Here is a 16076-nt window from a genome sequence, read left to right on the forward strand (position 1 = left end):
AAAAAATAACCGTTTGGCCAAGCCAAACGGTTCACCCAAGTCATTATAAAACCCCCCAACCTCACCGCATGTTCACATCGCTACCCCAAACCTTCACTCCACCTATCCAAACCCGCTACCCACACTTGATATCAGCACAACGCGATGAAGGGCCACCAACCCGGTGAGACCCGTTACTGGCCGGAAGCTTTCGCTAGCTACCGGCACAACGTGGGGAATGCCCCACACAATTTAAACGTGTGCCAAAACAAGTGGCGCGAGCTCCGACCGAAGCTCGACCGTTTTAAAGCCTACTACGATAGCGTCCCGGACGGTGATATAAGTCACGAAGACCGGGTGGCGGTGGCCAACATCCAGTTCTGAGGTAAGGAGCGGAAGCCGTTTGACAATCTCGCCCTGTTCGAAATCTACCTAACAGTTTAGGCTTTTTTTTTTTAATTTTGTAATCCTTTTTTTTGTAGAATTTTGTAATTTTTAGGAACTTTTAATAATAATTTTAGGCTTTTTTTAATTATGTGTGTATCTTTAATTTTAGTTTTTTTTTTTTAATTTTTATAAAACTGGCTAACCCACGCGGGCTAGCCACGCCCCGCCATACCAACCCAACACGTCACTTACCAGCGTGGGGCTCGAAGTCCACGTGTCAACCCATGCCCCAAACTCCCGCCCCACCATACCCCACACCCCACGGTCGAAAACACCAATGCCTTTCGCGCAACGCGCGTAATTTAAAAGCACTAGTTCATAAAAACTAACAACATTGTCAAACACTTCACATTTAGTTTCTAACATATAACACCAATGTGTTCTTGAATAATCATCAACAACAGTTAAAAAAATATTGAAACCTTCTCTACTCATCACTTTATAAGGTCCCCAGATATATAGATGTATTAACTCTCCAACAGCTTTAGTTTTATGCTCACGTAAAGAAAAAGGTACCCTAACTTGTTTAGCCTCATGACAATTTTCACATGAAAAGTCATTTACTACACAAATATCAAGACTATCTTTCAAAATAGCTAAGATTTGTTTTGAAGAGTGACTAAGCCTACTATGGCACAAGTTTATATTATTCATGCTATTAAAACATATACTAGCAAAATTACTATTTCTATTCAAAAAAAAAAAACAATCCATTATTCCGTCTACCAATCACTAGGACTAGCTCTAATGCCAAGTAGAAAACTATGGTATGAAAAAAAAAGAACGAACACAGCACATAATATAGTGACAAAATGGTGACCAAAACTTTTATTATTTGACCCAAACCAAAAATCACCCAACCAAACCCTAGATCTTACTATATGTAAGATCTGTATGAATCATACACAATACAGGATCAACTGATAAAGTCATATAAAATGAACAACAACAATACAAGATCCAACAGGATCAACCAAGACAAGAACGAGAGAGAATTGAGAATCAATAATTGAACAACTGAAACCCTAATTTCCTTTTATATCAGCTCCCAACTTGATGTTTCCAACTGCGCCTCCATGTTCCATGTTATGACAATATCTACCCTTTAAGTATTAAACTTTCAACATTTATAACACTTCAGCGAAGAAGTATAAAACCTGCACATTTTACACCCTGATCAGTTATCACCAAGGTTGGAGAACTCGCTAGTCGCTAGTCAACCGGTGAGGTGAGGACGAGCGACTACTCGAGATTAATCGGAATTAATCGGATCGTGTTTTTTATATGTAATTTTCAGTTTTATGTATACATATCCACATTTTTATAGGTAAATATTTTAATTAGCTAGGTTTTAACTCTTACTTAACTCATTTTTAAGTATACAAGATTAATTGTTGGAATTCACATGGTTTTGTTGAAAATTGGTCGGAATTTAGAGGTTTTGGCCGGAATATACAGGTTTTTTGCCGGAATCTGGCCAGAATCGCCGATTTTTGGCCGGCCGACTAGGCCCGACTAGAGCCGACAAGCGATTAATGGACTGATTAACAAAAAAAATTACTCAGTTACTGGCCGACTAACAACTTTGTAACAACTTATAATAACAACTTTAACAAGTTGTTACAATCAACATTTCAGTATAATGCAACATGAATCAAAGTATCAATCCTTGTTATTTTAACATCATGGAACTGGTAGAGTGTCGACATTCACTATAGCTTACAATACCAAAATAATACTCTATTGGCTTACAATACCAAAATAATACTCTATTATAAATACAACTTCGTTTTCAACAAAATTTATGTTGAACCATCGATGAAAAAAAATAAACATATATGCGTGCGTATATAGTTTTTTTTTAAGTTAACGAAGACTAGATATTAAATAGAAAACAACACTTAATGAAACTTAAATGAGTTGAAAACGTATATTATTTAGTATAATAAGTGAAATTGAAACTAAAAAAAGGTAAAAAAAAAACACTATTCTTACCGACCTGCATCTTTAATATGTATAATATAATATAATGCTCTATATTTTATTTATTTTTTTTTTGTCTCACCCTCACTATATATTATACTGGGTTATAGACTCGCATATTATACAAGTTTGTACAATATAAACGATATTATTGTATAATCTTTAAAACACTTTATATAACTAACGACCTATGTTAATTAGTAACCAAACTTTATATAAACAATTTTTATTACTATATGATCGTTCACACAACTAACTTGAATTTATCACCAAAACTAGCTCATCTTAATTAGTAACACTGAAAATACCATAATAGCCGTGTATTGCAAAGGTTGAATACTGAAAAACATGTAATACACAAATTTATATATTATTAACAGGAATAATGGATTTTAATAATCCTAATTATTAGCTGTTGGACGGTAATGGTCCCAACTTAAAAATCAACAAGTGGTGGTCCCACCTTTTCATATATTGTAAACCAATGGACCTTTACTAAACCGCAAAGGATAAGGGGACAAAATGAAATTAAGCTTCTGTTAGTAAAGGTCCATTAGTTTACAATATGTGAAAATGTGAAACCACCACTGGTTATTTTTTTAAGTTGGGACCGTTGCCAGCCAACGACTAATATTTTGGATTATTAAAATCCATTATTCCTTATTAATATGAATGAATTACGTATTACGTTACATATAATAGTGTATAAAAGATTTTAATTTTTTATCATTATGTATCTTTTAAATATAACTTTTATCTAAAATAAATCTCTAAGACCTTAATTATATTTACGAAATTCATATTTAAGTTGTTCTTTTTCTCTTTATTGGTAAAAAACCAACTTTATTGGTATGACATAAATTAGATTTGTTATTCTTACTATTGATTGTTATGAGGATTTAATTAATAAATAATTATTGTAAATTTATAATATAAGTTAAAGGTTTATATATGATGAATAAAATCTTTTCATTATTAAAGGTTAATTGACTGTGCCACAAATGTGTATAAAATGATATTTAATGTATTTCTTAGCTCTATAAAATTGAAAACATATTTATTGATCATAAATCGGTGTAGCTATAAACCTTAATATAATCTCATCTATAAAACTTCAAAACGTTAAGTTCCCTTCGTCAATCATTTTAAAAGAGAGTATAATAAAATTTTGGTGTTTTTGCGAGATAGTTAGTTGATCTTTTTTTAACTTTTATTTATATGTTAGAAAAACCCATATATTGATTTTATATATAAACTTAGATATGGATAATAGTTTTTTGTAATTTAAACTATTTTATTTTAAGAAGTACTAAAATTATAGTTTTTAAAATTATAGATCATCTATGTATACTTTTTTTATCATAAATTAGAATTAGATATTAATTATTATATATTATTAATGAATTCAAGATGAAAATGTTATGCAAATAGCATTAAACATGGTTCCAGGCCCACAAAAGAAAGGCACCACCAGGCCCACAAAAGAATGTAGTGGCATATGCCACCGACCATTCTTTTTAATGTGTTGTATAACGTATAATTAACGTGTGACATTTGTTATTCATTGAAAGTACTACTTTTTTTTTTAATTTTTTCGTCTCTCTTACCTGCTTATCTTATGTGTTATATATCTTGTTTATTTAAATTTTAAAAGGATAATCTATCTTTAATTTTTAAAGGATATCAACTTGTTTTCAAAATGAGTTTTTTAAGATTAATCTCTACGATTAAATGAAAGGTCTTGGGGTTTTTAAAAATATATATTTTTTTATTATTTGATATATAGAATTTCATTTATTCAACCCGTATAATACATATTGTTTTTTAAAGATATAATTTTTTTATTATTTGGTATATAAATATATATTTACTCAAGGTCAGAACTCGCTAGTCGTTAGTCGGCGTGTGAGGTGGGGACTAGTGACTACTCGGAACTAATCGGATCGGGTTTTTTATATGTAATTTTTCGTTTTACGTATACATATACACATTTTTATAGGTAAATATTTTAAATAGCTAGGCTTTAACTCTTAGTCAACTCATTTTTTAAGTATACAAGTTTAATTGTTGGAATTCACATGGTTTGGTTGGAAATTGGCCGAAATCACCGATTTTTGGCCGGCCGACAAGGGCCACCAGGTCTGACTAGGCCTGACTAGAGATTAATGGACTGATTAACGAAAAATTACTCAGTTACTGGCCGACTAGCGATTAACCGGCGACCAATCGCGATTTTTACAACACTACATTTATTCAACCCGTACAATACACAGGGTTCTTAAAGATATTTTTTTTTACTATTTAGTATACAAAGTTACATTTATTCAACCTATGTAATACACGGTTTTTAAAGATATATTTTTATTATTATTTGGTACATAAAATTACATTTACTTAACATGTACAATATACGAGATTCTTAAAGATATAACTTTTTATTATGTAATTTATAGAATTACATTTATTCAACCCTTGTAATAAATGAGGTTTTAAAGATATATTATTTTATTATTTATTATTCAACCCGTGTAATACATAGAGTTCTAACCTAGTTGTTAGATATATTAAATGAGTAAAATGCGAATCTATACTATTCCAACTAGTGTGTTGTGTATTGTTTGTAATGTTGCGAATGAGACGTTGGAACACTTGTTTGGAGATTATCATATGGCACATTCTTCTTGGTTGTCGATTTCAAAGGGTTACATATTTCAGCTCCAGGTTCTTTTTATTCGTTGGATCTAAATAATTGGATGGATTCCTTAGTGTAAACAAAAAAAAAGGAGGTGCTTCATGGGATATTTTGTCGCCTTGGTGGGTTATTTGGAGTTTATGTGTTTGCACATGACAATAAAAGAAAAGGATGCATTTTCGATTCCATTTTAAATTAGTTACATACTTACATTTGTGGTTTGTGAATAGAAATAGAAAGGTGAAGAGGTATGGTTCTAATTCCCTGCCTACATGGCAGGGACCACACTACTTTTGAGCATACAAGACGTCCACATCAGCGTAGCAATCCAGAAGCTTCTAGAAGCTTTTGGAAGACTCGCAGCTGGCACCAAAGATGCTCTATCCGACATAAAGGACAATACGTGTAACCATACGCAGAACGCCACATAGGCCTGCGACAAATCAGGGAGCACGGCTGACGACGCCAGTACGAGGTATCCAGCGTGGACAAATGTAACGACGCCACGTGTACCACTACACCTGCCGTGACAGAGCAGACCAAGAGGATATTCCCCTTGGTCGGACAGCTGGCACGCGCCCACAGCTGGCACAGCCGCTCCTTCCTTCTTCACCTTCCGGCTATAAATAAGACCCTTCATCATTCAGGTTCAGGATCTTTTTTTACTCTCCATACTCACTCTATACACACACTGTTTATTTCTCTCAAAACAGTACTTATTCTCACGCCGGAGCCTGGTTAAGAGGGAAACCCCCCTTCTCCCCCTCTTAACGAGACTAAAGGTGTTTACTGTTTTGCAGATCTCCAGCCATTGTTGCGAACAAGAAAAGAGGTTGAACCCCACAGACGAAATAACCCCATTGATTATCCTTGTGTTAACCAGTGTTTCAACATTGGCGCCATCCGTTTTTTGCAAAACCAATCTCATCTCTTTTCTCTATTGAAAAACACTCGTCAAAATGGCTGAACAAACTCCCTCACACCCAGTCGACGGAGAAGTTTCTTCCTTTGAACTCGTTTCGGACACAGCACACGTCCAAAACAGTCAAAGGAACGAAATCATCCAAGAAGGGCAACTGAACAATGATTTTCCTCCTATCTTTGGGAGTGTGTCTAGGGTCGTTAACCAGACCACATCTGGACCCACTTTCCAAACACCACCAGCAAGAATCACCACTCAAACCACAAATGGAGCTGTTTTCCAAACGCCAACGGGGGTATTGCACGAAACACCCCCGCCGATGCAGACTCTAAGCCATGGAGCAAGCCCCTCTGCTCCATCGGAACAAGCACAACTCAACTACTCTGCACTTTTAGGGCTACCAGAAGGAAAAACTCTGGCCTCCTGGTACGCCGAACAGATGGCGTCCATAAACCTCGTTTACACGCAGCTCAGCGCACAACAAGCTCTGCTCCAAGCGCAAGCTAACCAAACAGCATTCGTAACCCCACAACCAAGGTCTCTGAGCATATACACGGCTCAGCAGACTAGCGCGTGGAACTTACGTCCAGAGAAAGGACCAGTGCAAAATGTCAGAAGACCCAACGCGCATGACACGCGCGATACCTATGCTGAAACAGAAAGCAACTTCGTACAAAACTCCAATCTACAACGAAGACCGATCCAAACCCGCTTAGGCGCGCGCAACATGAACACAGAATGGGAAGAAGAAGAAGAGGACCCAACATACAAGGAAGAAAACTCGGTGTTTAGCAGGCTTCATCCGGAACACGAAGCGTACAAACCAACCAAGCGCGCAGGGTACAACCCAAAAGCAGAGCATGATTACACCTTGAGCTATCGTCCCGAGGACATGGCTGAAAATTCAAAATTCATCAGAGAAATCGCCTGCGCCGCGATCGACAAAACGAAGTTACCACACAACGTGGGAAAATACAACGGGTTGACAGACCCAGATGATCACCTCCAGGTGTTTAAGGGTGCAGGAGTAACAGGTGGATGGAACTTACCAACCTGGTGCCACCTGTTTGCTTAAACATTCGTCGGCGCAGCGCGCATTTGGTTCGACAATTTACCGGCAGGTAAAATCAAGTCATGGGTCGATTTCCGAGAAAAGTTCCTAGCACACTTCTCTTAGCAGCGAAGACAAGCCAGAGACCCCGGTGACTGTTTAAACATATGGAGAAAAGACTACGAAAGCGTAGAAGACTTCATTACAAGGTACAACAAAGAATGTTTAGAAATCGGAGATATACCAGAAAAGATGATGCGCGCTCACTTCATGAGGGCAGTCAAGTGTGACGATTTGGTTAAAAGAATCAAAGGGCGAGACGGAGGACCCAAAGATTGGGAAACCTTCATAGAAGCAGCCAAAACCATTGCGCAGACAGACAGACAGTTGACCGGTGACGACCACCGTCAGCGCGCACACAACCATAATGATCGACGCAACAGAAGGGGTAGAAATCAACCCTGGAAGGCTTCTGGGCACAGAGAAAGAAGTCCTCCAAGGGAAGACGCACGCCATACAATCAACCAAATAGCCCATCGAAAAGAAGTGAAGCGAGAAAACAGAGAAAAGCAGTGGACTCCACTGACCAAAACACCCTCTGAAGTCCTAGCTACAGAAAATCATCAGTTCAAACCACCCTTACAGATGCGCAACAAAAGGGGACAAGACCCAAATCTCTTCTGTGAATTCCATAAAGATACGGGCCACTTAACTGACGATTGTTTTAGTCTAAAGCAAGAAATCGAAAGAGCCCTAAGAGACGGAAAGCTCACCCATTTAGTCAAAGGCGGGAAGCACGATTACCGCCAAATACAAAGAAGAGATGAGGGGCCAGATAACAAAAAGCTCAGAAAGCTAGAAACCCACATGGTGCAAGGAGGTCCACGAAGACCAAGGAAAAACTACAACAAGCGCGCGCAGGATGACTCATGGCGCGAGAAACAAGTTATTTTCCCAGTTGTTAGAGGGGGTCCAAGAGAAAAACGACCAATAGTCATTCCAGGTGTGATTGGCCACAACCAGACAGACTACATTTTCATCGATCCGGAGAGCACCGCGGATATCATATACGAATAGTGCTTCAATCAGTTCGATCAAGAGGACAAGGCGCGCTTAGAACCAGTCGATTACCCACTGACCGGTTTCTGTAATGAAGCCGTCTTTCCCCTAGGGCAAATATCGTTCCCGGTGTTACTTTCGGACGGAAGAAATTCAAGAACTGAAGAGGTCACATTCATGGTACTGCCGACGCACTCAAGGCATGACATCCTCCTAGGAAGAGAATCCCAAGGAGACTTCAGTATGATCTGCTCCGCACCACATTCCGCTGTTGGATTCCCCACCGAAACAGGCATCGCGCTGATATATGCAAGTAAGGAAGTTCTAGCAACAGATGAAATCAGACCAGCCAAAGCAAGCAAGCCAGCACCGCGCATAGAAGCAGAAAAATGGGTACTGAACAGCTCGTACCCAGAACAAACAGTCACCCTTGGGCCCGCCATGTCTGATTTAACGCGCGCGGCGCTCAAGAAATTACTGCACGAAAACATGGACGTGTTCGCCTGGACACCGGCTGATATGGTTGGTGTTCCACGGCATATAGCAGAACACCGTCTGAATGTCTCAGAAGACGCAAAGCCGGTGGTGCATGCCAAACGCCACCTAGGCGATGTCAAACACGACGCCATGAAAGAACAAGTGTTAGAGTTGCTAAACGCAGGAATCATCAGAGAAGTCAGATACCAAACGTGGGTAGCAAGCCCAGTAATGGTAAAGAAACCAAATGGCAGCTGGAGAATGTGTGTCGACTACAAAGATTTAAACAAGGCATGTCCCCGCGATTGCTACGCTTTACCAGACATAGACGAGAAAATCGATTCTTTGGCAACATTTCGGTGGAAATGCTTTCTGGATTGCTACAAAGGGTACCACCAAGTTCAAATGGCCGTTCAAGACGAAGATAAAACCGCATTTCGCACACCAATGGGGCTGTATTGCTACACCAAGATGCCTTTCGGCTTAAAGAATGCAGGCGCAACATACCAAAGGTTGATGAATGAAACATTCAGTGACGCCATTGGTAAGTACATAGAAGTGTACATGGATGATCTGGTAATCATGAGCAAGGAGGAGAGCGCGATGCTGGCAAACATCCAGAAGACCTTCAATACGCTGCGCAGCGTAAGTATCAAGCTGAACCCAGCAAAGTGCTCATTCGGAATGGAAGAAGGGAAGTTCTTGGGCTTCATTGTCACAAAGGATGGTTTTAAGGTAAATCCAGAAAAGGTCCAAGCCATAGAAAGGATGCCCTCACCAGCAAACATCAAAGACATGCAAAAACTAGCAGGACGATTAGCCGCACTCAATCGTTTCCTAGCTAATCACGCTGCAAAATCCTTCCCATTCATCAAGACCTTGCGCAATTGCATGAAGAAAAGCCAGTTCCAATGGACTCCGGAAGCAGAGAGTGCGTTCCGCGAGATGAAAGATTGCCTCATAAGACTGCCAACACTAACCGCACCAAACAAGGGAGAACCTTTGGTACTCTACCTGTCAGCTTCCGACAGGGCAGTCGGGGCCGTATTACTCGTCGATCGTCAAGGTATTCAAACACCAGTTTACTATATGTCGCGAACCTTGACCGATCCAGAAACTCGGTATGCAATCATGGAGAAGCTAGTCCTTGCGCTAATTCACGCTTCAAGACGGCTGCGCATGTATTTTGCCAATCATGTCATCCACGTGCTAACAAACTACAACATTGGAAATATCCTTGCAAGACCAGAAGTATCAGGAAGGCTAGCTAAATGGGCAATAGAACTGGGGGGTCATAATGTGGTTTTCAGACCAAGACCATTAATCAAAGGCCAGGTCTTGGCAGATTTTATGACGGAAGTCCCAGACGACAAAGACAGAGAATGTAAAGCGATGGAGAAAGCTGAGAAAAAGCAAACAGAGGAGACATGGCTGTTGTAAACAGATGGTGCATCTAATGAAGACGGAGCAGGCGCGGGACTAAGGCTGGTAAGCCCAGACAAACATGAATTCACATACGCATACGCCATACGCCTGGACTTCAAAAGCACAAACAACGAAGCCGAGTACGAAGCCTTCCTGGCTGGCCTGAGATTGGCAATCAAAATGGGGGTCCGACACATCGAAGCGCATGTGGACTCCATGTTAGTAGCAGGCCAAATCAACGGTCAATATGAAGCCAAGGGCGATATAATGGCACTTTATCTCAACCAAGCGAAAACGTTGCTACAAACCTTCTATTCCTACAAGGTGCACCACATAAACCGAAGCGAAAACAAGCCGGCGGACGCATTAAGCAAGCTCGCATCAACAAGCTTCCAGCACCTAGCGAAGGACGTGCGCATAGAGGTTTTAAGCAGCCCATCCGTTCCACTCAGAGAAGTAAGCGTTATCCAGACAGGAACAACGTCCTGGATGACGCCGATAATCATGTACTTGCAGTCTGGGATACTTCCAGAAAACAAAGCCGAGGCGTGAAAGATCCAATACAAATCAGAACACTATCAGATGGCAGATGGGATACTGTACCGAAAGTCGTATCTTGGCCCACTGCTACGATGTGTTGACACCGAAGACGCAAATTACCTGATCCGGGAAGTGCATGAAGGAATTTGTGGTATCCATGCCGGGCCTCGAATGGTAGTGGCAAAGGTGATGAATGCCGGATACTACTGGCCCGGGATGCATTTTGATGCTGTGAAAGAATTGAGAAAGTGCAGTGGCTGTCAGAGACATGCGCCAAAGACCATGCGCCCCAAGAACGAACTACTACCCGTGACAACCGCATGGCCTTTTCAACAATGGGGCATAGACATGGTAGGCCCTTTCCCAGAAGCACCCGGGGCAGTCAAGTTCATAATAGTCGCGGTGGACTACTTCACCAAGTGGGTAGAAGCAAAGGCGCTTGCATCAACCACATCGGCAGTCGTCAAACGATTCATATGGGAACAAATCATATGCCGGTTCGGCTTACCTCTCCGAATCATCACCGATAATGGAACTAACTTTGCAGCAGACGACCTCGAACCCATGGTTCAAAGAACTACACATCAAGCATACCTTCTCTTCGGTTGCGCACCCGCAAGGGAATGGTCAAGTAGAGGCAGTCAACAAAAGTATCGTTGATGGTATCAAGGCAAGGCTCGGCGAGAAACGAAGAGGCTGGGTCGACGAACTACCAAGCATACTGTGGGCCCATAGAACAATGCCAAAAACAAGCAACGGTGAAACGCCGTTCAGTTTGGTCTATGGGTCTGAAGCTGTTATCCCAGCAGAAATCGGGCTGCCATCTCCAAGGATGCTCTCCATGAATGTAATCAACAATGAAGAAGAAAGGAGGATCGACCTAGACCTCCTAGAAGAACGGAGAGAGATGGCAGCAATCAACGAGGCCAAATACAAAACGAAGCTGGAGAAATATTACAACTCCAGAGTCCGAGTCTGCACTTTCAACCCAGGAGACTATGTCTTAAGGGACAATGAATCCTCCAACACAGAAAAGCCCGGAAAACTGGCTCCAAAATGGGAAGGCCCGTACATAATCGATGCAGTGCTCGGCAAGGGAACCTACAAACTACGCACCATCAACGACAAAGAGGTTCCACGAACCTGGAATGCCCAACAACTCCGAAAGTGCTACATGTAACACAACCATGTAATCGTAAAGGGCGTACAGCCAACACATTTACTTTAATACAAGAAGTGTTTGGCTACTTTTATTTCATGCAAATTTCTTGTCACAACAGCATTTATTACTTCGGGCGTACACGAAAACATCAATGGCTCGACCATAGGAAACGTTGTAGACCTCCAAGGCTCGTCACAACCAAGTGAACAACCGGGTCAGAAACACAACCAAAGCCTACAAAACGCCAAAACATAACTTCGCGCCCACATAAACACGAAAATATCGATAGCAAGGTAACTAAACATTGTATTGCTCCCAAGGCTGATCACAGCTGAGCTCACACAATAACCTGCAACTCGATCACTTCGTATGTCACCTATAAGCGCACACGTTCAAACGACAGAATAAAACGTTGTAGTAACACAACATCACCTGTCAGCGCCATCATTCATTCGTGACACCTGATCAAAGTAATTAAACATGCACATATTATGACGATAACAAAATTCGCATAAACATAAGCAAGCGATAAAAACATTCACCAGAAGATCACGTACATACACGGGTAAACAAAATTAAAATTGTCTTAAAACAGCCAACATTACAGGCCTATTCATAGCCATACACGGCGCACAGGCCGGAGCGCGTCGATCAAGTTTGACTAGTGCCAGCACCTCCTGCTGCATCACCATCTTCCCCCAAGGCTTTCTTCAACAAGGCAACTCCATCTGGCTTCCGGGATAACTTCTGTGCCGCCCGGACGACGGCAAAGTCAAGAGTCGAAAACGCCTTGCACTTCGCCGCATAAGCACCATCACAATCTTCCTTATACAACTCAAAGTAATAATCTTTTTCCTTGTCGAGAGCTGCAGCCTTGCCTTCAGCATACCCAAACTTACGACCGCTATTGTAACCCGCTTGGCCCAATTCAAACATGTACGTGGCAAGTTCAGGGGAATTTAGAATCTGGTCAGCAAGCTGCATAAAGCAAGGTAATCAAATATAAAACCACAAAAATAAAAGAACATGAAAGAGCAAAAGAAATTACCAAGGGTACACCACGAGAAAGCAACAATCTGGTGTCAACAGATGCCTCTTCGGCAAGAAACTCAGAAGCTTGACACTCCGCTGTCTTTTCATCAAGAAGGCGCTGCGCAGCCTCACACTCAGCCACTTTCTGCTGGACGAGAACCTCCAATTTATCGATCCGATCAACATACTCTTTCTCTTTTTTCTCGAACGCAACTCGAGCCTGCTAAGCCTCTTCAGCAAGATCTGTTTTTTCACCAGATAACCGCACGATCGCATCACGCTGAGATTGCATCTCAACATTCGTGCGCGCGCATGCGGTTTCCCAATCCTTCTGCTTCTGCTCATTCAACAGTTTTTGCTCTTCAAGTTTCTTTTCCGCATCAGCAACCCTCCACTGCAGACCTTTCTTCTCCGCATTAAATTTTTCCTTCTCTTCAGCAAATAACTTCTTCGACTCCTCAAACTCAAGAGTCTCTTCCCCCATTGACCGCCACTCGCGAAGAATTTCCTGAAAAGTAGCAAAGAAATTAACCCCAGCACGAACGTGATCGTCCAACAGGGCGAAACGATTGCGGTTCTTCTGAAACATTCTCTCCGCAGGAGGAAGGGACATAGCAAAAAACTCGTGGCAATTGTTGACATCATTCATCCTGGAGCCCTGGGTAAGGTTCCAGCGCGGGGCATGAGGTAAGTCATCACAAGCTGGATTACCCCAAGAATCAGCAGGGTCATGTTCAAGATGTGGGCTGCGCACCACACCAGAAGTAGCCCCACCTCCACCAGAAGGACGTTTGGTATAAATGGTTTGTTGTGGAGTAGTCTCACTAGACTCCATCTCCACTTCAACACCCTTACCTTTATCACCTCCACCATCACCTCCAGCATCAGCACCTCCTTCAACCACTCCCTCAGTAAACCCTTCCCCACCCCTTGTGCTCACATCAACATCATCACGAGGAGGGGTCAAACCAACTGTCCTCGATGGGGGAGAAGCAGGTGGCGTAATTTGAGAAATATCCACCATACGAGGTTTCTTGCCAAACTTGGCCGCTGTCATGAAACAGAAATTAAAAACAACTCGAAGAAAACGAAAAGACAACAGGCAATCAAAAGCCAATTACCAGTAGGAGGGGCAGATGCAGCATAAAGCTCCTCCAGCAGATTCCCACGACCCCCGCTAAAAACACCAAGATCAATTTCAGATTCAGAAGGTGCTGGGGGGCTTCCTTGTGAAGTTTTGCTTTCTTGGCAGCAAGAAGGGCAGCAGCTTGCTCATCAAGTTGGCGTTTTTGATCTTCAAAGGCTTTTTTCTTCATGTGCTCAGATAAAGTAGCACCATCGTCAGGATCGGATTCTCGATCCCACTCACCAGCCCCTAGGCCAGACAACGTGTCAGAAACTACCACATAATCTAGACAAGGAAGAGTAGAGGGTCGCTTACGAGAAGAACTAGCAGCTTTACCCTCAGGCTTCCCCTCTCTCCTTCCAGACCTATCAGTTCTCGCCTTTTTCCTTGACTCCAACTGAGCAGAAGGGTCAACAGACACCTCTACATCATCATCATCACCAACAACCTCGTGCACGGGCTCAGCAACATCAACATGTGCGGTACCTGCACGCGCGCAATGAGAGGTTAGATCTTCAAAGTTTTGGTCAGAACTTCCACTCGAAAGGACAATGACTTCCTCTCGACCCGAGTCGACAGAGTCATCCCAAGCATCTTCACCTAAAACTTCGTTAGCATATCTACTCAAGCTATCATCGGTTGGATGCAAAAAACGACCCCGGATCTGGTCTAACCACGTCGGGTTCCCCTCAGCTTGGATAGCTTCAACTATGGCACCCGCCGCTTTAGGGTCCAAGGCATTCAACAAGCTGTAGCCAACTGCAAATTGGCAACAAAATAAGAAAACATAATAAACATAAAGGAAAATAATTCAGCGGTAACTTATGAAAGAAACATACATTTGCCCCGATAACTGTACACAGGATGACCCAACGGATTCTTGGGCACCCACAACAAACTCATCCCAGCACCAACCAAGGCCATCTCATCCAGTTGAGAAATAGCAGTCGCCTTCTGGGTTATCCTCTTGAACCAATCCTGAGCACCATAATCCTCCATAACGTCTACCCTTGGAACCCCTTGGGTCGCCTGCCGATAAGGCATGTCTATCGGAATCACACCGCGGCGGATGTAGAAAAATTTCTGTTTCCAGTCATGAAGACTCTTCAAAGGCACAGAGCACACCGGAGCAACACCTGATCGTGCTTGAAACGAATAGAAACCATTGGAGTAGGTAACACTATAAAATACGTTAAACATCTCAAAAGTAGGCTCAATACGATAAGCCCTACAGACGTATTCAAAATGGGTAATGCGTGGAAGCCCAATCGCATTAATTTGTGAAATATGAAGCCCATAACCCCTCAACACAGAAGCGGTGAACTTTGTAATAGGTAATCTGAAACTACCTTCCCGGAAAAACGCAGCATATAGCGTAATATGGCCCGGAGGAGCGTCCAGGGCAGTAGAACCAACAGGAGGATACTGGGCTCCCCACTCGGGACGGAAACCCATACCCCCAACCAGATTATTGAACTCCTCCTCCTTCCAACTAATGACCGCCTGGTCAGGACCAGGAGGGGCCCTCCCCTTGTATTTTCTTTTCCGACTAGTAGGGTTCTTCTCAGACATGGTGTAGGCACCAAGAAGTGGGAGATAAGAACTCAAGAAAATTATAGAAGAACGGAGAATAAGGGAAGAAGATAGATGGAAAACAGACTTGAAATTTGAAAAATGTAAAGGAGAAAGGGTAACCGCCTCCTATTTATACCCATCGCATTTAATGCGATGGGTAGTGGACCGTCAGAGCTTTTAAAAAGCAACCAATAAAGGAGTGACACGTCAGAAGAGAGAGAAGACGCCAGCTCTTTTTTCGGGAAGCATGGGCGACAAGGCCGCCTGACGTGACAGAAAGTCACTGAAAAAGCAACTGTTCACCTCCGATAAGACAGGGATGTCAGACAGTCACACCAAACACTTCCCCATAACCACCAAACTTCCATCAGAAGGAAACATCAAAGGGCCAAAACCCATGCGCCATGCGTCCATTTGGCTCACTTCTTACAAAGGACCAAAACCCATGCGCGATGCGTCCATTTGGCTCACTTTTTCCAAAGGGCCAAAAACCCATGCGCGATGCGTCTATTCGGCTCACTTTTTCAAAGGACCAAAACCCACGCGCCATGCGTCCATTTGGCTCACTTTTTACAAAGGGCCAAAACCCATGCGCGATGCGTCCCT

At 42.2% G+C, this 16076-nt stretch overlaps 1 protein-coding gene across 1 annotated transcript; it reads left to right on the forward strand.

Moving 5' to 3' along the window:
• Positions 1-10215: 10215 nt before the first annotated feature.
• Positions 10216-10587, forward strand: LOC110875625. The gene has a single exon (XM_022123827.1). It carries the CDS (start codon positions 10216-10218, stop codon positions 10585-10587), a length of 372 nt encoding a protein of 123 aa, XP_021979519.1.
• The last annotated feature ends 5489 nt before the right edge of the window (positions 10588-16076 follow it).

Source organism: Helianthus annuus, chromosome 9, assembly GCF_002127325.2.
Source record: "Helianthus annuus cultivar XRQ/B chromosome 9, HanXRQr2.0-SUNRISE, whole genome shotgun sequence".
Classification (NCBI taxonomy): Eukaryota; Viridiplantae; Streptophyta; class Magnoliopsida; order Asterales; family Asteraceae; genus Helianthus; species Helianthus annuus.